Raw genomic sequence first — 23,943 nt, 5'->3', positions numbered from 1 at the left:
AAAGGAAAGGCTTAAGAAAAAGAAAGAGGGGGAGCTACAGCAGGCGGCCCAGAGTAGAAGCTCCATTCCTTCATGAATCAGGCCAGCTAGTAGCAGTAGGGATGAAAGTACAGGAAAAGATTATTCTGATTTGGAGAGCGATATATTGTCACCTGATGAAGAGCCCACAGATGATGTCCCATGTTATGAACATTGTGTGTGATCATGGGAATAGTGTGTGTCAGTGGGGTGAGTTCCCTGAAAACTGATGTATGATAGCCATAATTAATTGGGATGCATTAGTCTGCTCCTCGAAAAACCTAGTTGGGGGCAGGGGGATAAAATCAGTCCTACAGCAGGCACTGGGTTCCAAATTCCATTTAATTAATGGGTTTCAATCAATGGGTACTAATTTATATAATAATACTACTACTACTACTAATAGTAATAATAATAATAATAATAATAATAAGGTCCCCCCACGCTTGTTTTACCACCCACATCTTACCAAATAAGGAACTGTTGTCGCTAAAACAATGGTATCTTAAAACTTTAAAATTAAAGTTATACAGATAGAACCATGAGTTTTAACGTTTTGATTGAAAATTGTGAGGCAGAATGTGAGGCAGAAGAACCAATAGCAACCCGGAAGTATGCAGAAAAGAGGTTTTATTTTCCAACAGAGACAGTCCAAACAGATATGGGTCAATCGGCAGCAGACAGTTGTACTAAGGGTAAGGGTAAACGGTGCTGAGGTCACAAGCAAAAGTATATCAGCAGGCAGTCCGACCCCTGCTCTGAGCTCATGGACCACTCCAACCGGACCCCTGCTCTGAGCTCATGGACCACTCCAACCGGACCCCTGCTCTGAGCTCATGGACCACTCCAACTGGATCCCCGCTCTGAGCTCATGAACCACTCCAACCGGACCCCCGCTCTGAGCTCATGGACCACTCCAACTGGACCCCCGCTCTGAGCTCATGGACCACTCCAACTGGACCCCTGCTCTGAGCTCATGGACCACTCCAACTGGATCCCCGCTCTGAGCTCATGGACCACTCCAACCGGACCCCCGCTCTGAGCTCATGGACCACTCCAACCGGACCCCCGCTGTGAGCTCATGGACCACTCCAACTGGATCCCCGTTCTGAGCTCATGGACCACTCCAACTGGACCCCTGCTCTGAGCTCATGGACCACTCCAACTGGACCCCTGCTCTGAGCTCATGGACCACTCCAACCGGACCCCCGCTGTGAGCTCATGGACCACTCCAACCGGACCCCCGTTCTGAGCTCATGGACCACTCCAACTGGACCCCTGCTCTGAGCTCATGGACCACTCCAACTGGACCCTCGCTGTGAGCTCATGGACCACTCCAACCGGACCCCCGTTCTGAGCTCATGGACCACTCCAACTGGACCCCTGCTCTGAGCTCATGGACCACTCCAACCGGACCCCCGTTCTGAGCTCATGAACCACTCCAACTGGACCCCTGCTCTGAGCTCATGGACCACTCCAACCGGACCCCTGCTCTGAGCTCATGGACCACTCCGACTGGACCCCTGCTCTGAGCTCATGGACCACTCCAACCGGACCCCTGCTCTGAGCTCATGGACCACTCCAACTGGACCCCCGCTCTGAGCTCATGGACCACTCCAACCGGACCCCTGCTCTGAGCTCATGGACCACTCCAACTGGACCCCCGTTCTGAGCTCATGAACCACTCCAACTGGACCCCTGCTCTGAGCTCATGGACCACTCCAACCGGACCCCTGCTCTGAGCTCATGGACCACTCCAACCGGACCCCTGCTCTGAGCTCATGGACCACTCCAACTGGACCCCCGTTCTGAGCTCATGAACCACTCCAACTGGACCCCTGCTCTGAGCTCATGGACTGCTGCAGCTCTGTTCCTCTCTTGGTCTAGCCCACGCTTCAACACATCCTGGAGTGACAGATTCATCCCCCTCCCCTCTGAACCGCATACTTTACATCCATCCATGTGGACCCTTCTACTTTATCTGCTACTTTATTTATGGCTAGCTGTCGGCCAGCGGAGCACAGGCATCCCCCCTACAGCCGGGTTGTTCTCCCCATCGGGAATAGTTTTTTCTCTGCACATTTTTCTACCCACTAGGAAGTTTATTTACTGTGCTACCTGGGGCCTCAAAGCTGGTATTTCCCCTTTTCTCTTCCCTTCTGTTATGCGTCATTGTGATGCTCTTCTGTGAAAAGTGTTATACAAATAAAATTGAATTGAATTGAGCTAACCCCAATGTCGAGCGGAAATGGTGATGCTTTATTTGACAGCCTGTTAATTACATAGTACTGACTAGCTATGTACACAGCTACTTGAGAAATTATTACGCAAGTACCCTGCTCCAAAAAATTAAGGGAACATTCAAGGAACACATCAGATCTTGATGAACGATTTATTCAAGTTGAAAATCTTTACTGATGTACATTGTATAATTTGTTCAGAACAAAATGACGTAACAACGGTCAAAGAAAACCAAAATCATTAACCCATCAGGATTCAAAATCAAAGTAAAAAATTTAAATTACAGGCTGATCCAACTTGTGTGAATTTTATCACCGCAACTCATAATGTGACTCAGTAGTGTGTATGGCCCCTGCATGCCTGTACGCACTCCCCACAACGTCTGGGCATGCTCCTGATGAGTCAGCGGATGGTGTCCTGGGGGATCTCCTCCCAGGCCTGGATCAGGGCATCAGTGAGCTCCTGTGGTGGTACTTGGCGACGTCAGATACATAACATCCCATAGGTGCTCAATTGGATTTAGGGCAGGGGAACGTGAGGGCCAGTCAATGGCATCAATGCCTTCCTCATCCAGGAACTGCCTACACACTCTGGCCACATGAGGCCGGGCATTGTCCTGCACCAGGAGGAACCCAGGGCCCACTGCACCAGCCTGGTCTGACAATCGGTCTGAGGATTTCATCCCGGTACCTAACAGCAGTCAGGGTACTGTTGGCTATGACATGGAGGTCTGTGTGACCCTCCAAGGATATGCCTCCCCAGACCATCAATGACCCACTGCCAAACCGGTCATGCTAGATGATGCTACAGGCAGCATAACATTCCCCACGACGTCTCCTGACTCTTTCATGCCTGTCACATGTGCTCAGTGTGAACCTGCTCTCATCTGTGAAGAGAACAGGGCGCCAATGGCGGACCTGCCAATTCTGATGGTCTCTCGAGAACGCCAATCGAGCTGCCTGGTGCTGGGCTGTGAGCACAGGTCCCACTAGAGGACATCGAGCCCTCATGCCACCCTCATGGAGTCTGTTTCTGACACTACCTGGACTACCTGTGCAACCCGATTCGGCTGCAGGTACCACCTCATGCTACCAGTAGTGATAAGGACACAAGCAGAACACCAAACTAGAGAAGAATCATTCAGGAAGGATAAGGAGAGAGCAACTGTCTGTAGCCACCACATGCAAAACCATTACCTTTTGTGGGGTTGTCTTACTTTTGCATAGAGGGGCGACATGGCTCAGGCAGTAAGAGCAGTCGTCTCATTGGCTCAGGCAGTAAGAGCAGTCGTCTGGCAGTCGGAGCGTTGCCGGTTCGATCCCCCACCTGGGCTGTGTCGAAGTGTCCTTGAGCAAGACACCTAACCCCCAAAAGCTCCTGATGAGCTGGTCGGCGCCTTGCATGGCAGCCAATCGTCGTCGGTGTGTAAGTGCGTGTGTGAATGGGTGAATGAGAAGCATCAATTGTACAGTGCTTTGGATAAAGGCACTATATAAATGCCAACCATTTACCATTTACCATCTCCATTGCACCTGTTTTCACTTTCATTTGCACCAAAGCAGGTGAAATCGATTAACAATCACTTGTGCTTCCTAAGTAGACAGATTGATATCCCTGAAGTTTCACTGACTTGGTGTTACACTGTGATGATTAAGTGTTCCCTAAATTTTTTTGAGCAGTGTACTTTGATTTCAGTAGTAAGTACCTTGAAACAAAGTCAGTAAGTACCATATGTAAGTACTATGTAAGTACATTTTACAGTCGGTTCCATTGTGTGTACCTATAAAATCTAAATATTCACCTAATAAGTACCTGGTATCTACCCAGTAAGTACCATGTCATTAACAGTCTGTAAAATAAAGCATTACCGCTGAATTATAAAATGACTTTTTCTAATGCTTTCGGCAGTGCAGTTGGCCACTCTTTGAGAGGCTCACTCACCGGCCTTGCAGTCCTGCTCATCGGAGCCTCCATCTCCACAGTCATCAAAGAGGTCGCACTGCAGCCGGCTGGGGATGCAGCGCTGGTCACTGCAGGCCAACTCCACCTTTCCACACGGCCTGGGTCTCCTGGCCACGCCCACTAACACGGCCCAGTGAGAGAGACGTCAGTGTCCGGTCCCCCGAGAGAACATCAGCAGACATTTCCCCAAGAAAATGCAAACATGGACGGAGGAATTAAATGTTAATGCTGTTTTACTGGTCAACCTTCCAGTTTTTGGTCAGTGATGTTTTTGGACTGTTTTAATTCCAGAGATCTAAACAATGACTGTATGTTGTTTCTTCTTTAAAGTATTCTTTGTGCATTGCCAGTCAGGTGTGCCTAAAATTCACTGTTCTTATTGAAACACAAGTCAGTGCCCCAAATAATGAATAGTTTATACAGTTTGTGTGGGTCTATATAGAAAAAATAATATATAAATGGTGTCAGGCACTATACATTTCAACTTTACTAATATAAAAATAAAGAATTTGCATGCAAAACATGATGAAAAATAGGTAATACTTTACAATAAGGTTATATGAATTTGCAATAACTAGTGTAGTTGTTAGCTAACTAATGTGCACAGGTTTGTTTATGTATTTGTACATCATTAATACTACATTAACAACTACATTAGTTAACACCAATTCATATTGCAATGAGAAAAAAAGTTTATGGATTTTATAATGGTTAACTTTCGTTCAGTTCATCCTATGTTTTGCTAATGTAAAAACATGCATGTAATTAATACATGCATTAGTATTAATCACCTACATTAATTCTTGCAAAGTGTGACTGAAAAATGAAAGTGCACTGTTCATATTTTTACTGGCTTATTTCAGTCACATGATGATACTGCTATAAGAGGCAGCTGAGCGTTCAGTGAGCTGAGAAGCCTGTCGTCAGTAGTCATGACTGAACGGGCCCTGGTGCAGTGGAGTTATGGCCGGCCCACACCAAGAACAATAACAATAATGATGACTCTACAAATGTTTTATACAATACAATGACATTGGAATTACTTTCAGAGCGCAAAACACTGATAACCAATCAAAATCCATCAAAATATACCGGGCTTCACATTAAAAATGTCAGATGAAATAACAGAGAGGCTATTTACAGAACGTTATCGTTCATCAGTGTGGATGCTCACTTCATGATCGTTATAGTTTTAGCTATAGTAATCATTATATTTCTGGGTGTGGGTGGGCCTTTAGACGTCCAGGCAGTATGGGTGGGCCTTTAGAGGTCCAGGCAGTGTGGGTGGGCCTTTAGAGGTCCAGGCAGTGTGGTGGGCCTTTAGAGGTCCAGGCAGTGTGGGTGGGCCTTTAGAGGTCCAGGCAGTGTGGGTGGGCCTTTAGAGGTCCAGGCAGTGTGGGTGGGCCTTTAGAGGTCCAGGCAGTGTGGGTGGGCCTTTAGAGGTCCAGGCAGTGTGGGTGGGCCTTTAGAGGTCCAGGCAGTGTGGGTGGGCCTTTAGAGGTCCAGGCAGTGTGGGTGGGCCTTTAGAGGTCCAGGCAGTGTGGGTGGGCCTTTAGAGGTCCAGGCAGTGTGGGTGGGCCTTTAGAGGTCCAGGCAGTGTGGTGGGCCTTTAGAGGTCCAGGCAGTGTGGGTGGGCCTTTAGAGGTCCAGGCAGTGTGGTGGGCCTTTAGAGGTCCAGGCAGTGTGGGTGGGCCTTTAGAGGTCCAGGCAGTGTGGGTGGGCCTTTAGAGGTCCAGGCAGTGTGGTGGGCCTTTAGAGGTCCAGGCAGTGTGGGTGGGCCTTTAGGGGTCCAGGCAGGGCGGGTGGGCCTTTAGAGGTCCAGGCAGGGCGGGTGGGCCTTTAGGGGTCCAGGCAGTGTGGGTGGGCCTTTAGAGGTCCAGGCAGTGTGGGTGGGCCTTTAGAGGTCCAGGCAGTGTGGGTGGGCCTTTAGAGGTCCAGGCAGTGTGGGTGGGCCTTTAGAGGTCCAGGCAGTGTGGTGGGCCTTTAGAGGTCCAGGCAGTGTGGTGGGCCTTTAGAGGTCCAGGCAGTGCGGGTGGGCCTTTAGAGGTCCAGGCAGTGTGGTGGGCCTTTAGAGGTCCAGGCAGTGCGGGTGGACCTTTAGAGGTCCAGGCAGTGTGGGTGGGCCTTTAGGGGTCCAGGCAGTGTGGGTGGGCCTTTAGAGGTCCAGGCAGTGTGGGTGGGCCTTTAGAGGTCCAGGCAGTGTGGTGGGCCTTTAGAGGTCCAGGCAGGGCGGGTGGGCCTTTAGAGGTCCAGGCAGTGTGGTGGGCCTTTAGGGGTCCAGGCAGTGCGCTCACCACAGTCCTCCTCGTCAGAGCTGTCCCCGCAGTCATCCACGCCGTCACACACCTGCGCCCTCCGCAGGCACACCCTGTTGTTCTGGCACCTGTACGGTCTCGTGGCAGGACAGGGAAACTTTCCTTGGGGGTGATATCAATAACTGGAAATTACTCTGTCACTCCGTCATAAAAAGTGGGAGGCACATATAGAAACTGTTGTAATTCCTACACCGTTCACCTGGTTTGGATGTAAATACCCTCAAATTAAAGCTGAAAGTCTGCAGTTAAAGCATATCTTGTTCGTTTTATTTCAAATCCATTGTGGTGGTGTATAGAGCCAAAAAGAGGAGAATTATGTCGATGTCCCAATATTTATGGACCTGACCGTATACTATAATACAACCTGCAGCCGAGTAGCTTGGGTACATGACTTGGACTTGGAGGGTTGGAAGTTGGTTTAGCACGATAAGATCTGCACAGCTGTTGGGTCCTTGAGCAAGGCCCTTTACCCCACATTTACCCCTTTGCCCCACACACTCCATGGGGGATTATCCCCTGCTTAGTCAAAACAAGGCGCTTTGAATAAAACCGCTAAATAACAAATGATTATTTCGTATTATTTCTACATAACCTGAAAAGCGCAGAAGTCGTACCGCACATCTCAGGGTCTTCATCAGAGTTGTCCCCACAGTCGTCCTCCCCGTCGCACACCCAGACGAGCAGCTTGCACAGGCTGTTGTTGCACACAAATTCATCTGCACGGCACGAGTACGCATCTACAAACATGAGAAGCAAACATGACCAATAAACAAGGGAGGTTTTCTAAAACAGTCATATGACACAATGGCATGGATGGAATTAACATGAGTCGCAAAACAATTACAAACTGTATTTGTAAATACATTTTAATATAAGAATTTTTCCTTGATGCACGTTTTAGTTTTAGCAAGCAATCCACTACATTCTGTAGGACACTGATGTGTTAGCACATCCCAACTGGCAAAGCCAATGAATCAATCAAACTGTATTTATATAGCACAATTCATGCATATAATGCCATTGAAAATGCTTATCCCTTTGATGCACAAGCTATGCAAAGATATAGAAAATAAGCACTCAGTTGGGTCACTTCTCATGTTGTGCATCAAAGGGTTAACATGAGATCAAAATACAATGCAGGGCATAAAAGAGGTATGTCTGTATGAATGTGCAACCTTACAGGTCTGTTGTAAGCATTGCTTGTGCTTTTGCATGCTAGCACATTATTTTTGCAAGACATAACATGATGAAATAGATACAACAACATAAACACAATAAAGGTGCATTTTGTGTTTTCTCTGAAAATGTTTCTTCCTAAAATATCCACACTCTCTGTGGTCCTCAGGGCCTCAAGGCTGGAGCCATAATGGCTGAAGGCAGCCTTTTCATGAGTGTGAGTATGTGCCCATGGGACATCCAGGGGCAACTGCCTGAGGGATCTTGTAGGCACACACTTGTGTCTTAAAACATGTCAAACATGTACTTTCAAAATGTATAAACCAAGTACCGTGTTGGCAGTTCTCCTCGTCGCTGTGGTCCACACAGTCCAGCACATCGTCACAGCGCCAGCGCATTGGGATGCAGTGAGCACGGTTCTGACACAGGAACTGGTCCTCCCCACATTCCCTAACACAGTCCACCTGTACACACAACACAGTGTGAGAGGGGTATACTCTAACACACTCCACCTGTACACACAACACAGTGTAAGAGGGGTATACTCTAACACACTCCACCTGTACACACAACACAGTGTAAGAGACGTATACTCTAACACAGTCCACTTGCACACACAACACAGTGTAAGAGGGGTATACGCTAACACACTCCACCTGTACACACAACACAGTGTAAGAGACGTATACTCTAACACAGTCCACTTGCACACACAACACAGTGTAAGAGGGGTATACGCTAACACACTCCACCTGTACACACAACACAGTGTAAGAGACGTATACTCTAACACAGTCCACTTGCACACACAACACAGTGTAAGAGGGGTATACTCTAACACAGTCCATCTGTACACACAACACAGTGTAAGAGGGGTATACGCTAACACACTCCACCTGTACACACAACACAGTGTAAGAGACGTATACTCTAACACAGTCCACTTGCACACACAACACAGTGTAAGAGGGGTATACTCTAACACACTCCTCCTGTACACACAACACAGTGTGAGAGGGGTATACTCTAACACAGTCCACCTGTACACACAACAGTTTGAGAGGGGTATACTCTAAACACTCCACCTGCACACACAGGTGTGCAAATAGACGTGTATGCATGTGTTTGTGTGTGTGTATGTGCATGTGTCCGCATGTTTGTGTGTGTGCTTGTCTCAGCTCTCAAGGGATGACGTGCACAATGAGAATAATTGTTTAATTATGAAGTCGACCTTCTCTGTTCTTTAAATAGTGTCGAGGACCCGGCCCTAGGCCCCCCTGATGAGAGATTGACGGGGGATGGGTTAGGAAGGAATGCATTGTTAACCCCTCGCACACGCCATTGAGGTGGTAGCAAGAACGCCCGTAAGAGGAAAAATATGTGGTTCAGAGATAATGAGCTAAGATAAAAGTAACCAGCTTATTCACATAGTTAGTGAACAAAGGGTGTAGCAAAAGGTCTTTGTGATCACAGATTTCACTTCCCTGTTAAGCTTGCTTCTGGATTTTTCAGTTAGGAATGCTTTTTTCTTCTTACTATCAGGAATTAATGATTCTTTGGATGGCATTCAGCCAACAACTCCAGTCCTTAACTTAATTAACTTACTTCAGTACCACATGTTTTATTTTCAATTCCTAAACTTTACCACAAAGTTTAGTTGTGAGGATTTCTTTTTGTAATTTGGCAAAATAAAAATAAAAATGTAGCAGTATAGCACGATAACCAACGACTCACCGATCCTCTTCGGCGCCTCCTTTTTGAGGCAATATTTTCCAGCAGCAAAGCTGTTCCCAATTCCCGAGTCTCTTAAAGGAAAATTCCAGGCTAAAATACTTGCTTAATTTTTCTGTTTCGTGCAGTATTTCACTTTTCTGCTGCACCATTGCACCAATGACAAGCATCACATATTTGTTTCAGCCCATTAGGGACAACAAGTCAGAGGTTAATCAGCAAACATACCAATTGTTGCTGTGCTAGAAGCCACAATAGTCCAGAATGCAACAGCCTACTTCTGCAGGAGACTAGGGACATCCTCCCTCTCACTTTACCCATCGCTTCCTTTGTCCAGCATTTTCTTGGCATTTTATTTACCTGGGTTCACGCCTGCTTATGTTAAAGAAAAAAAAAAACTTTTTCCTCAATTTAGTCAATTCTTGATAACCATATGAACACCTTCGAAAGTATATATTCCATATATATTTCATTTTCACACCTAAGCTTGTTTCCATCCACATCCTGAAAAACCATTTGGATTCAGATTCGTCATCGTGTTCTGGTGGGCTTGTATGTCAACAAATATCTGTCAATTTTCGAACATGGTAAAGTTATATATATTCCTGTTTGTAACATTTTCATCATTTATGTTGTGTCATTTTTGATACTGATACTGTTTCATTTGGACTGGCCACAGAAGACTACAGTTAACCTTTGCTAATAATAGTTTGTATCCAGGGGCTATGTAGCTGTTAGTAGCCGGTAGGAGCACAGTGTTATCATACCTAGGGAAGCTAGCAAGTGTCCTGGCTCATAGTGGCATGCTTTGTTAGAATTCATCCCACTTACAAGAAATTGAGTGCTGAAATCCCCTTGAAACAAAAGATTACATACAACAGAAAACGTACATGATTACATATTTAGGTATGTGAGTCATTTTATATAGGTTTTTGGACACCTGAATATTTTAAAAGGGGTTAAAGGGGCGGTGCTGACCTCATCGGACCCATCCACGCAGTCGACACGCCCGTCACACCTGAGGCTCGCCAGCACACAGCCTCCCTCCGCACAGTAATACTCATTCGGGGAGCAAGAAGGGGCCACTGCAGCAGGAACTTCAACATACACACAGAGCACAGCATCAGCATGTACACACAGAGCACAGTATCAGCATGTACACACAACACAACTTCAGCATGTACACACAACACAGCTCCAGCATACACACACAACACATCTTCAGCATGTACACACAACACAGCTCCAGCATGTACACACAACACAGCTCCAGCATACACACACAACACATCTTCAGCATGTACACACAACACAACTTCAGCATGTACACACAACACAGCTCCAGCATGTACACACAACACAGCTCCAGCATACACACACAACACATCTTCAGCATGTACACACAACACAACTTCAGCATGTACACACAACACAACTTCAGCATGTACACACAACACAACTTCAGCATGTACACACAACACAGCATCAGCATGTACACACAACACAACTTCAGCATGTACACACAACACATCTTCAGCATGTACACACAACACATCTTCAGCATGTACACACAACACATCTTCAGCATGTACACACAACACAGCTCCAGCATACTGTGGTGGCCCGACCAGGGATCGGTACACCACTGGGGTGGAACGGCCCGTGCGCCGGCGCCAAGAGCTGGGGAAGCTGATTCACTCTGAATATTTTCCCCTGTCCTATCTAAGAGAACGGCACCTTGGAGAGAGACCGGGAGGAGAATCAGCACCATGGCCAGCAACCCCCGGGGCGAGACGGGGGCGGCCGCATTCCGCACGTGAATGAACATTTTAGTTAAACAGGCACAGCTGAACCGAGTTCGGGAAGGAGAAGCGGGGTCTACAAAAGGAGCCTAAAAACGCAACCCGGGGCTCATGACGGAGGAGGAGAGAGCCGGAGCCGGAGCCGGAGCCGGAGCCGGAGCCAGAGCCAGAGTACACGCATAGGTTGGCTAAACCTGGACGGAGCTAACAAACTGCGAGAGAGCCCATGCACACGGAGGAAACCCCCCACGGACGAACCCTCAAAAGTCTCGGATTCACGTGAGCAGACCATTAAAACAACACACTCGCTAACCTCTCTCTCTCTCTCTAAGCCTAGACGGCATGAAAGACGGGCGACTAGGCGAGGAAGGACGGCTTCAGCGGCCAGGGCACCGCCGGGACAGAACGAACCAAAGGCGGATTCAAGACGGACGAACGTGGCTACATGAATGCCGGTTTCTTTAGAGTTTTTTTCCAACAAATTTTCCATAATTTTTTGGACACTTATTTTTTTTTTGTTTCTTTTCTTTTGTGGTTTTGTTCAGAAAAGAAAGCACGTGTCTGTGCTGGACTTGTGAATTGCCCTGAAGGCACGTGGGGAAAATAAAAAGAAGTATTTTCACCCATTTTACTCACTTGATGATGTGACCGTTGCTGGCAGCAGCTGAATGAATGCGACGGTGTACAGAAACATCCTGTCTACTCCGATCCAAGCAAATGCTTCAAAACTCTCTGAAAGGTGCTTCACCTTGCAGCAGAGGAATAACCCCAATCACACTGGTAAAGCAACCAATGAGTTTCTCATGGCCAATGAGTGTCCTATTCTTGACAGGCCAAGTCAATCATCCAACCTGAATCCATTTGAACATGAGTTCCACTTGCTGAAGACAGGACTGAAGGCAAAAATCCTAAGAACGAGCAGGAACTGAAGATGGCTGCTGAATTCAGCCAATCATCGAATGCAAAGGATTTATAACCAATTACTTGATTTGTTTTAATTAAACTCCAATGTACTGGAGTACAGAGCCAGAACAATAATTGTGTCACTGCCATAATATGTTTGCATTTCACAGTATAAAGCATACATTTGGCAATAGGTGGACTGGCATCAATAGGCATGAAGCAATTTCCATACATACTGTAAGCAATGTCAATAGGTGAGGGATATGCAATACAGAATTTCTCCAGATGGCTGAAAAATATTATTTAAAGAATGTATGATTTCTTAATTTAGTTATGGTGCCATTTATCACGTTATTCTTCTCTTATTTCTATAAGCAGAATATCTAATCCATATAATATTAATTTACATAGTCAGTTACATTGTCAATTTACTTTCCACGGAGAGGAAATGGACCATGTGAATGTATCTTTTGTAGGGGTCCTCGCACGGGACTCCAAATTATGTAGGGTCCTCGCACGGGCCGCCAAATAACGCAGGGATTTTACTCTCTACGAAACCGGGGCGCCAGTTAAACGTTGTGTAGCAGTATAACTGCAAAAAGTAATCAGTCTCATAAAATTACTATTATCAGAAATATCTAACCACAAATTTAGTATTTTAATTAATAATTAAAATAACCAATTTTAATGATTAAACATACCGATAACCTGAAGGTTGGAAGTTCTTCGAAAGACTGCTTTAACTCGGCTCTCATGTCTATGCGATTCCCAAAACGGACACCGGGGTTTAATAAAATATATTTATTAAACAAACATACAAACACATAACAAATAAACTAACGGGAAGTTAGTAAGGAAATTTAGTTGGGTATGTGCGTGTGCGTGTGTGTGGCGCGCGCAAGCGCGCGTGTCGCTAGAGTTCTGGGTGTGGTAATGAGTTAGAGTTAGCTGTGAGAAGGGACTACTTGCGTAGTTTTACTCTATATATGCGCAAAAGACGGCGAATCAATCCACGTACATATATATGTAGCTAACCAAACACATTACAATGGTTGGATGGAAAATATTGAAACACAGATTCACAAAAACAGTTAAGACTAAACTAAACACTGGCTATGCCTGAATGTTTGTTTTCTTACTGAGTCCATACGCATTGCTGGATCCAAAAGACATGCTGTCCTTGTAGAAGCGGCGATGGTGCTGTGAATGGTGTCCGGGAGAGATGCGCAGGCTGGGGTGTTCCCGTCTTAGCAGCGCGTTGTCGTCTGATCCGCTGGTCCTTTTCCAGGTGTAAAAGTTCGTTGCTGTTTCGTTGTTGAGCTTTATTGGGGTAAACTGATGTAGCGTTCCGCGTACAACAATTTCCACTCACTATAGGCCACGTAGTTACCGCGAGGTAACTGGGTGCGTCCGTAGGCCTGGTAGTGCGCTGTGCAGCCTTCAGCCTCTGTCCGAGTCTCGGAGCAGATGAGCTGAAGCGACTGGCCAAAAAGGGTGCGTCGAAGAGAAGAAGCAGAAGAAGAAGCAGAAGAGCCAGAAGAGAGATCCCAAGAACGTGTCTTGCTCTTATACGGGACCGTTTATTGCTCCCGCCATTACGGGATTGGCTGAACCAAGTTAGACGTCATTCGTGGTGGACGTCGCAGAATTTTCCTGTGGGAATGTGGAAGTTGTAGTCCCTACATCCCCCCTGTGGTCTCAGGATGCGGCTGAAGCCAGTGTTCCTCGAGAGCACAAAAGTCAGTTCACAGTCCACAGGTCAAGTACATTGGGTCAGTAACACAGTTCACAATTGACTGACAAACATCCAGGCATTTATCAACAATTAACTAAACTGGTCTAAAACACATGATACAAACAATGTGAAACACTAAGGTCGAACAGTGAATACATTGTCACAAAACATGAGAAACCTTGGTGAAAGGGTTAGTCGTTTTGTTAGTTCAGGTGTTTTGTTAGTTATTGGATGGTGTCCAGAAGGTGGAGCACCAACAGGAATGACCCAGCCATGAAAATGTTCAGATGACGTAGGGGTCTAGGATGGAGAGGCTGTAGCCTTTTTGGAAGTCTTGTTCAGACTGACCAATTGTTCTAGTCCCTACAGTCAGGTTGCTGATGAGGGTTGTCATCTGAAATATGTGGGGGCATTTTCAAATTAGGGCAGCTTTCTGTATCCAAGCTTAACCTTATGGCTGTGTCATCAGGAAGGAAATGGAGAGGTGGTCTCATTTCTAAATGATGTGGTAAGCTCACAAGTGGTCTTGTCTTGCTTGGGGAAGAGGTGGAGTAAGGCACACTGGGGTGTGGCAATATACTTGTAAAGATTACACTGTAGTTTCTACATGCAATACTTTACGATGGTTCAGTAGGTGTAGAAAGAAGCAATGAACGTTTACGAGTTATAACAGGTGTCGGATTTAACTCTACAGTACCTACTTACGATCTGCGTTTGCTGCTGCTACATGCAAATCTAAGTGGCTGCTATAAACTACCAGTTTATTTTGCCACCCCCCTTTGGTAGGAAAGGTGTGCAAAAGAAAGTGGTCAAAGCTTCAGCTAGGAGTCTGCCTGTGAGGAGACCACGGCTATAGATCAGTCTTATTCAACATCTTTTGATGGAGGTTGAACAAGACCAGATAGCTCTTTGGAGTGGTTACTCAAGGCATACACACTACTGAACAAAGGTTAGAGGCTTTAGTTGTCCTCAGAGGAACTGAAGAAGCTCTCTTCAGACAAGGTATCTTCCCTATCAGAGTCATGCTGGTGACTCTGAGGCTTGGGCCTACCGGGTCGGTCTTCTCTCCAATTCCGGCTGGAATCAGATTGTGAGAAGCGACCACGGTGGCTCTTAACCGGGAACTTACTCACATGCCGTTGTTTTGAGCCGTTAGATTTTAATGGGGCAACTTGGGAAGTGCCGGCGGGCTTGGTTGGAACAACGTGCTTAGCTGTTTCCAATACCTTGTTCCTGGGCACAATCCTTAAAGTGTCCCAGACCATTTGGGCTTCATTTCTTAATTCAAGGGCTGAGTGCTGGCCCCTTGAAAACAGTGAAACATGAGTTCGGACACAGGGGTGCAGGTTGTGCATAAAAAGGGATTTGAAGGCTTGATCTTCATCTAAGCCTGGTCCGTTTCTGCCCTGGAAAAAAGCATGTTTAAGACGTTGGTAAAAGTCTTTTGGTCTTTCTGTACGGCTGTGTTTAACCTCCACAGATTTGATCATGGCTGTGGCCTGATCAAACCGTGGCAGGTACTCAGCTACCAATGCTTCACAAACCTTGGGATAGCTGGAACGAACCTGTGGTGGAAGTTGTTCCATAAATGTATGGATCTCTCTGGTTGAGGTTTTCCATACAAGTCGTACCTTTTCTCGATCGGTTGCCCTGGGCAGATCCGAGAGACAGTAGTCAACTTCCCTCAAGTAACTCTGAATGTTAAATTCGGAGTTCTTCGGGTCAAATGTGTGGACATACTTCGCCATGGCCTCTAGCTCCTCAAAGCGAAGACCATGTGAAGTTGCACTAGTCTGCCTGTTTGGAGAAGGAGAGCCTGAAATCACATTTGAATGTGAATGCGTTTCATGCGGAGCTCGACGTCCTCGGTTTGGTTTAGAGGGTGGAGCTACAAAACTGTCATTCTCACAATGGTTGGCAGAAGATGAATTGTCGCTGTCAGTGTACTGTACAGAGCTGTCACCTATCCTCTCAGTTATAAAGGGAAAGCTAGCGGGATTAGCGTTGCTTTTTGTGTGCCCAATTAATAACGTTAGATCTCCTCTACCGTGTCCACGGGAGGGTTCCCTGACCTCCTCACGAGAGGGGTGGGCATGGAAGGTGGAGTCCTGTACTTGCCTGACTGTTTCTCCCTTGCGGAGATGGACCACCGTTGGGATGGAGTCCCTCCTTTCCCTCTCCAGGGAAGAGGTGGGCAAACCATTGCATGGGTGGTCAACAGCACTGCAATCTGAGGAGACTGACGAGTCTCCATCAGAGCAAGCTGTGGAACCGGGATCTGACAAACCCGAATCAATTTGTGACCCCCCTTCCCCCGCCTTGTGGTGTAAGGAGGAAGCAGGAGAAGCTGGAGTTGGGCAAGCCTGAGAAAGCAGGCTTACAGAAGAGAGTGGATGTGGTAGCTTGTGGCATCCACTCTTCAACTGAAATAATTCCTCTCTGTAGGAACAAAGATCTGATTCGGCTGAATGCAGATCACGCAAGTATTGTACTGCTTTCTTGCCAACAGTTTGAAGCTCAAGTAAAACACTGGTGTGTTGTCCTTTGAGGTATGCCATCTCTGATTCTAAGTTTTTGTTGCTCTGAAGAGCAAGACTAATCTGTCTGGCAAAATTCAAGACCAGACAACTTAGAATTGGGTCTTTTGACTGGGTGGGGGAGTGACCTTTCTCGTTGATTAAGGAGAACATTTCTTTCCTACAATCAGTGAGGTTCATCTGATTCAGGAAAGCTACGTAGCCAGGTGCTAAACCTTGGGCTAAAAAGGAAAGGTACTCATCAATAGATATGGGTTCCATATCTCACGCCAAATAAAGCTAAAAGCTGAATCAGTAACTTAAGAGGGTACTCTTGAAGTTAACTATTTCACAAGGGCCTTGAGCTCCTAAAAGTTGGCAATGAATTGTTCACCAAAATCACAATCCAACATACAAGTTGTGATGAAGGATAAAGAATTTAAAACGCTCTTTGAATATTCTCTAACTATAGTACAAGGTAGCTATAGCATCACACAGGGACTCGAGTTGCACTAGCGGTACTGCAATGCAACAACAGCAAAATGACCGAACATATGGCGGATATTCAGACCGTAAAATAGGAACTGTGATGCTGATCACATTAATCCTAAATACCAGAATGTGATTGGTTGAAATTACAATTAAATTTGGATTTAAATGTAAAATTCAATTAATTATTAAAATTACTTTGACAAAGTAATTATAATTAATAATACAGTGCGGTTAATAATACTATTATTGATAATACGTATTATACCGGAAGGTAAATGCCAATCAACAAACTACCGTGTAAGATTACGAATGTAATGCCACAATGTTACACGAGGGGGCAGTATATTGAGAAAGCGGCTCATGCAGGCTTTCAAAAATGGTACAAGGGTGACATCTAGCGGTATTTTCAAAAAATTGCACTGGTGGCAATTTAGCTGAGAAAGAATGCCGAGAATTCGTTCTGGAGTCACGTGACATGAGCCAAAGCTCGTCTTTCTCACGCAGAGCTCCAAATTAGGAAGGGGAATTCGTTATGAAGTCACAAGACATGAAATTTGAGCCAAAGCTAGTCTTCCTCACACGGGGCGCCAAAATATGTAGAGGTCCTCGCACGGGGCACCAAAATATGTAGGGGTCCTCGCACGGGACTCCAAATTATGTAGGGTCCTCGCACGGGCCGCCAAATAACGCAGGGATTTTACTCTCTACGAAACCGGGGCGCCAGTTAAACGTTGTGTAGCAGTATAACTGCAAAAAGTAATCAGTCTCATAAAATTACTATTATCAGAAATATCTAACCACAAATTTAGTATTTTAATTAATAATTAAAATAACCAATTTTAATGATTAAACATACCGATAACCTGAAGGTTGGAAGTTCTTCGAAAGACTGCTTTAACTCGGCTCTCATGTCTATGCGATTCCCAAAACGGACACCGGGGTTTAATAAAATATATTTATTAAACAAACATACAAACACATAACAAATAAACTAACGGGAAGTTAGTAAGGAAATTTAGTTGGGTATGTGCGTGTGCGTGTGTGTGGCGCGCGCAAGCGCGCGTGTTGCTAGAGTTCTGGGTGTGGTAATGAGTTAGAGTTAGCTGTGAGAAGGGACTACTTGCGTAGTTTTACTCTATATATGCGCAAAAGACGGCGAATCAATCCACGTACATATATATGTAGCTAACCAAACACATTACAATGGTTGGATGGAAAATATTGAAACACAGATTCACAAAAACAGTTAAGACTAAACTAAACACTGGCTATGCCTGAATGTTTGTTTTCTTACTGAGTCCATACGCATTGCTGGATCCAAAAGACATGCTGTCCTTGTAGAAGCGGCGATGGTGCTGTGAATGGTGTCCGGGAGAGATGCGCAGGCTGGGGTGTTCCCGTCTTAGCAGCGCGTTGTCGTCTGATCCGCTGGTCCTTTTCCAGGTGTAAAAGTTCGTTGCTGTTTCGTTGTTGAGCTTTATTGGGGTAAACTGATGTAGCGTTCCGCGTACAACAATTTCCACTCACTATAGGCCACGTAGTTACCGCGAGGTAACTGGGTGCGTCCGTAGGCCTGGTAGTGCGCTGTGCAGCCTTCAGCCTCTGTCCGAGTCTCGGAGCAGATGAGCTGAAGCGACTGGCCAAAAAGGGTGCGTCGAAGAGAAGAAGCAGAAGAAGAAGCAGAAGAGCCAGAAGAGAGATCCCAAGAACGTGTCTTGCTCTTATACGGGACCGTTTATTGCTCCCGCCATTACGGGATTGGCTGAACCAAGTTAGACGTCATTCGTGGTGGACGTCGCAGAATTTTCCTGTGGGAATGTGGAAGTTGTAGTCCCTACACTTTAATACCACACAGCCTTTGTTCACAGCCTCACATTCAAACAAGCACAGGTGGTAGGAAGAGGTGCCCTGTAGCTAACAGAGGAAAGACGTGCCGGTTGATCCCAGACAACACCAGCAGACATGTAAAAACACTCATACCGCTGCTGTGACAGTTGGTCTCGTCTTCCCCCATCTTGCAGTCCTCCTGTCCATCACAAACCCATTTGAGGGAGATGCACAGGCTGTTCAAGCACTGGAACTGCTGGTCTGAGCAGCCTGCCTCACAGGCCTTCTGCAAGCACAGGAAAACAAGGCCTGTACTCAGTCTGACTAGCTACACACCTCAAACAACTGACTAATTACAGACTGATCTGAAAAACTGACAGATTGACTGTGTTGGTCACGGTGAGCCCATTCGCTGAAGGCCCCACTAGAAAAAAGGAAGTTATTTCATTTTATACAACAGTTAATTCCGGTTGAGTAAATTGGTAAATTGATTGGACAAGAGACATTTCAGGAGTGCAATAACAATACAACTGCACTACAAGTTTTTACTGCATGGTATCATCACTCCACTTTGTTTTCATTCTAATTGATACACTGTTGAAAAAAATGTTTTTAAATGGAATCCAAAAGGAACTATATTTGTTGCTTCAGTAGAATCATAATCTTCTCAATCATTAATTGATAAATAGTTAGTAGGCAATATTACACTTGTGGCAGCCATGCTGATATACAGTAAAACACTATAACACTAACAATAACTCTCATGTGAAATTGCTTAACTATTCCAATCTATTTTTATTTTATTTTGGAATATCCTATACACAAACTAAGTATGTACAAGCATGCCCTGCTTCCAGTGGGGAGTCTCCCTGCCATTCTCCTCCAAAACACGGGCTGGCCAGCCAGCTGCTTCTTTTCTCACCACAGACATAAACCATGTGTGTGCAGAGTAGGGGTGGAGGAGACCCAATCATACACAAGCCACAGTCGCTCAAGCAATGAGCACTTACGAATGTAGACTCACTGAGCACTTTATTAGGAAAATCTTTACTTTATTGCACCTGCGTATTCATGCAATCATCTAATCAGCTGATTCTGGCAGCAGTGCAATGCATACAATCATGTAGATATGGGTCAGGAGCATCAGTTCACATCATCAGAGTGGGGAAAATGTTTTATCTAGGCAAATTTGACTGTGGAATGATTGTTGGTGGCAGACAGGGTGGCTTGACTATTTCAGAAATCTGATCTACTGGGATTTTCACGCACACTAGTCTCTAGAGTTTGCAAAGAATGGTGCAAAAAACAAAAATAAATCCAGTGAGCAGCAGTTCTGCGGACAGAAATGCCTTGTTAAGGAGAGGAGAATGGCCAGACTGGTCAAAGCTGACAGGACAGGACAGTAACGCAAATAACCACACATTACAACAATGGTATGCAATAGAGCATCTCTGAACACACAACGCATCATAAGTGGATAGGCTACAGCAGTAGAAGTAAAAAGAATAAGTCAAATAAATACCTAATAAAGTGCTCACTGAGTGTATATTTCCCATATCCCTGAGTGATGTCATCATTCCTGTGGGCCTGCTGGCCGCAGTACTGGCACAGGTTGGATTAGATCACAGATACGTAGCTATGCCCCACAAGCGGCCGTTTCACAGAGTGAATTACCTGAGTTACCAGCCTTATCCTATTCTATAGAATAAAATAAATAAAAAACCAAAACAGCATAAGTAGCACCATGGTCCCATAGGTTATAACTCTCTTCCTGGGAGGCATGCCTATGGTGTGTGGGGGCTACATTTCCACAAGCCAGAGTCAACATACAGCAAAATAAAAACATTTACAACCACCTCATTACGCATAGCTGTGCTGGACAATGACAACACAGAACAGACTGGAAATCACAGCACTTTCTCCTTCCCATTACTTCCAGAATGATCCATCGCTAAACCTTGAGTAATGGGGAGGGTGTGTTGTCATATGTTCCTTTAATTACTCCTTTATCACACTGGGCTGGCCAGCAGAGGATGGGCTGCCCCTCTATAGCTAAGATTTAAGTCCGCCTGAGATTTCTTCCACTGGGGAGTTTTTTCCCTTCATTTTTTGGGTGTTCTGGCCTGTTTTCTGGACTTTGTTTCCCTGTATTCCCACTGGAATCTCAAGAAATAGGCTTGCAGGGACTATGACTGATCAACGTTCTGACACTCGTTCAAACAGAGACTGAGGTTTAAATACATGAGGGAAGGTGTGGGCGGGGCTGGGAAAAAGGTGGGCTAAACAAATAGACAACAGGTGGGGAAACATAATAGGGTAATAACATAATAATGGGAGGGAGACGAAAACGCGGACTGGATGCACGAAAAAAAACATGTAAAACATACGGCTCCGGATTAGGGAGTAGACATTTGCATAGATTGAAGACGTAGTGATAGTCAGAGACAGGTGCAAACACTCGCTGAAACTAAGTGAGTAATTAGGGATAGCATAGGGAGGCGGAGTTATAGAACAGTGTAGAAAAACTAAGAGATTGCGCTAGTGAATTAGTTACGTGAATATTTCTCAGCTACCCAATAAAAGTGATTGTTAGTTAGTTAGACAGACAGTAAGTGTATTAATCGGATTAGTACTGTACAATACCTAGATTAGTAGTAAGTAAGAATAGTGCTTTACAACATTTAACTACCAAGAAAAGCAGGAAGTAAGAATCGCAAGTTTGGAAGGAATGTTTGAAAACCCGAAACTACCGTAAACACCCGAATAGTAGGATACGCAGACAGGGGATGACAAATGAGAACTGTAATGGAAAACAATAACCAAGGATGTATGAAAAATGAATAAATAACAAGAATAAACATAAATACACAGAGGACAGATACAGAAACATTACATGGACACATTTGTAAATTTGTGAACCATGAAAGCCATTAACCCACGAACCTCATCTGAATTGTCGGCACAGTCGTAATCTCCATCGCAGCGGAATCGTGCGGAAATGCACTCTCCATTGGTGCAGACAAAGTCCTTGGAGGTGCAGGTGACTGGCTCTACATGCACAACAGCAGAAACGTAATATATCAAGGTGAACATTGTAAAGCGGGTAGAATAACCGCAGTGGAATGGATGGAAAATAAACATTAGTGTGCAGGAGGAAGGGCCGTGGTCTTCAGTGGGCAGCTCTCCCAGTGCATACTGTCAAAAGCAATCGCCTACAACAGTGTGTCTTTAAGCGTGATGCCTGACAGGGACGAAGTGGACCTTGGGGAGCCGGGTAAATGATCCAGCCATCCAAGCGGACCGATACTCAAGGCGGGATTAGCACAGAGATCAGTACTTAAACAAAAGGACTTCATTTAATACACTTAACAGCAGGCTGAGGTACAGAGGCGCTGCCCTGGATGGATGCTTTCTTATTCAGACTCAAAACCAAGAGGAACATGTATGCAAAATAGTCTCATTTACTTTCAAGTCAAACAATCAAAGCTGCACAATCGACATGTAAAAACATGCGCTGGGAAAGATATTTTGAAATATGAAGAATACATATATTCATACAGTGCAGTCCGTAAGTTTTAGGACAGTGATTCTATTTCTGTCATGTTGGCTACGGACTATTGGACGCGAAATGAAACTATTGATATGAGCCGAAAGTTTAAAGCAAGTATTTACATCCATCCATTACACCAGGCAGGACTCAAAGAAGATTAAAACCTCTGGTTATCTCATATTACTTTAGCTACTTTGGTGATTTTTTTTCTTTTTCTTTTTTTTTTTTCTCAGCATGCCTGAAATAGCCTATGCCTTGACACATTTATCTTAGCTCATATAACATAATATAATTGTGACATTGAAATGTTGAAATCGATTCAGTTACGTCTGCAAATATGGCCAAAACATTAGAGAACAGTGGAGAATAGGCTACATTGTCCAATGCTGCATAACAATGCACTAGCCTGGATGATATAGTAACCTCTTGTGAATAAATGCTGCAATCAGTCAACTTTACCATAATCGACTAGACCTTTTCAGAGATGAAGCCAGGAATTGTTATTTTTCTGACAATTTCCCGAAATTATTTAGCCTATTATTTAGCTATGTTTAGATTAAGCAACGATGCTCTGGTTCAGTTGTACCTAGGTTGGCTTGGTAGCTAGCTAGCTAAATTACTGACTGTGATGATGTAGCCAAAGTGAATAGCTGCCCACTTTATCATTAGTATGGAGTCAAATAAGAAAAAAACAAGCAGAACAACTATGTTTCTCATTAAAATCAATTCACTATATGGGAATATTAGGAATGTATGCTAACGTTACCATGGGAGTGTCATGTGATCATCTGGATGCCACTTGACGTGTTTGCCCCATTTGTAGGAAACGGCTACACTGACGGCCTACACACACAATTTAAGCATTTAATCCAAATAAGCTCAAGTGAAGCTCAAGCGCTCCTTTAATGAAAACGAGTAATGTGGACTCAACATCAACATTCATCACACTCCAGCAGGAACACGCTTTGTTAAGTTCCTCTGAAGTCTGTCTAACGACTGTGTTTGGGAAACCCACACATGGAGAGAACTTGCATTACTTGAGAACCTTGTACACACAGTGGTTATTATTAGTATTATTATTATTATTATTATTATTATTATTATTATTATTATTATTAGAAGAGAGACTCACTGCAGTTCTCCTCATCTGAGTTGTCTCCACAGTCACTCTGGCCATCACACCTCCAGTGGTCGGGGATGCAGTTGTTGTTTTTACAGTGGAACTCATGAGGTCCACAAGTCTTCTCATCTTGGCAGGAACAAACAAATAATTTGAAACCGCACAAATATACAAATATATATGAATATACACTTTATTAGGTACACATGTACAGTAACATCAGGTCAGTGAAAATATCTCATCAGCCAATCATGTGGCGGCAGTTGAATGCATAAAAGCATTCAGTTGATGTTCAGAACAAACAGAATGGGGACAAAATGTGATTCAAGTGATTCTGATAGTGGATTTATTGTTGGTGCCAGACAGGGTGGTTTGAGTCCCAGAATCTCCCAGGATTTTCACCCAGAACTGTAGCGTTTATAAAGAATGGTGCAAAAAAAAACATCCAGAACGTTCTTTCCAGAACTTTTCCTAAATGTTTGGGCTCAACAAAATTACCTTTTGACAAACTGATTCAGTGAAGAAAAACTAAAAATTCCCAAAATCCCCCAAACC

General features: G+C 44.9%; 1 protein-coding gene across 1 annotated transcript in view; it reads right to left on the bottom strand.

Moving 5' to 3' along the window:
• LOC133116330 (low-density lipoprotein receptor-related protein 1B-like) overlaps window positions 1–23,943 on the bottom strand; it is a 447,656-nt gene that overhangs the window by 58,427 nt on the left and 365,286 nt on the right. The window contains exons 67-74 of the mRNA XM_061225770.1: window positions 23,401–23,517; window positions 21,662–21,768; window positions 18,872–19,004; window positions 10,422–10,528; window positions 8,044–8,176; window positions 7,151–7,273; window positions 6,516–6,638; window positions 4,201–4,341 (exon numbers count right to left, since the gene is read on the bottom strand). Coding sequence (XP_061081754.1) covers window positions 4,201–4,341; window positions 6,516–6,638; window positions 7,151–7,273; window positions 8,044–8,176; window positions 10,422–10,528; window positions 18,872–19,004; window positions 21,662–21,768; window positions 23,401–23,517 — 984 coding nt within the window. The remainder of the gene's footprint in view (window positions 1–4,200; window positions 4,342–6,515; window positions 6,639–7,150; window positions 7,274–8,043; window positions 8,177–10,421; window positions 10,529–18,871; window positions 19,005–21,661; window positions 21,769–23,400; window positions 23,518–23,943) is intronic.

The sequence above is a fragment of the Conger conger genome, chromosome 17 (genome assembly GCF_963514075.1).
Source record: "Conger conger chromosome 17, fConCon1.1, whole genome shotgun sequence".
In the NCBI taxonomy this organism is placed as follows: Eukaryota; Metazoa; Chordata; class Actinopteri; order Anguilliformes; family Congridae; genus Conger; species Conger conger.
Note: the sequence above shows the minus strand (reverse complement) of the source record. Positions and strands in the feature narration are given on the sequence as shown.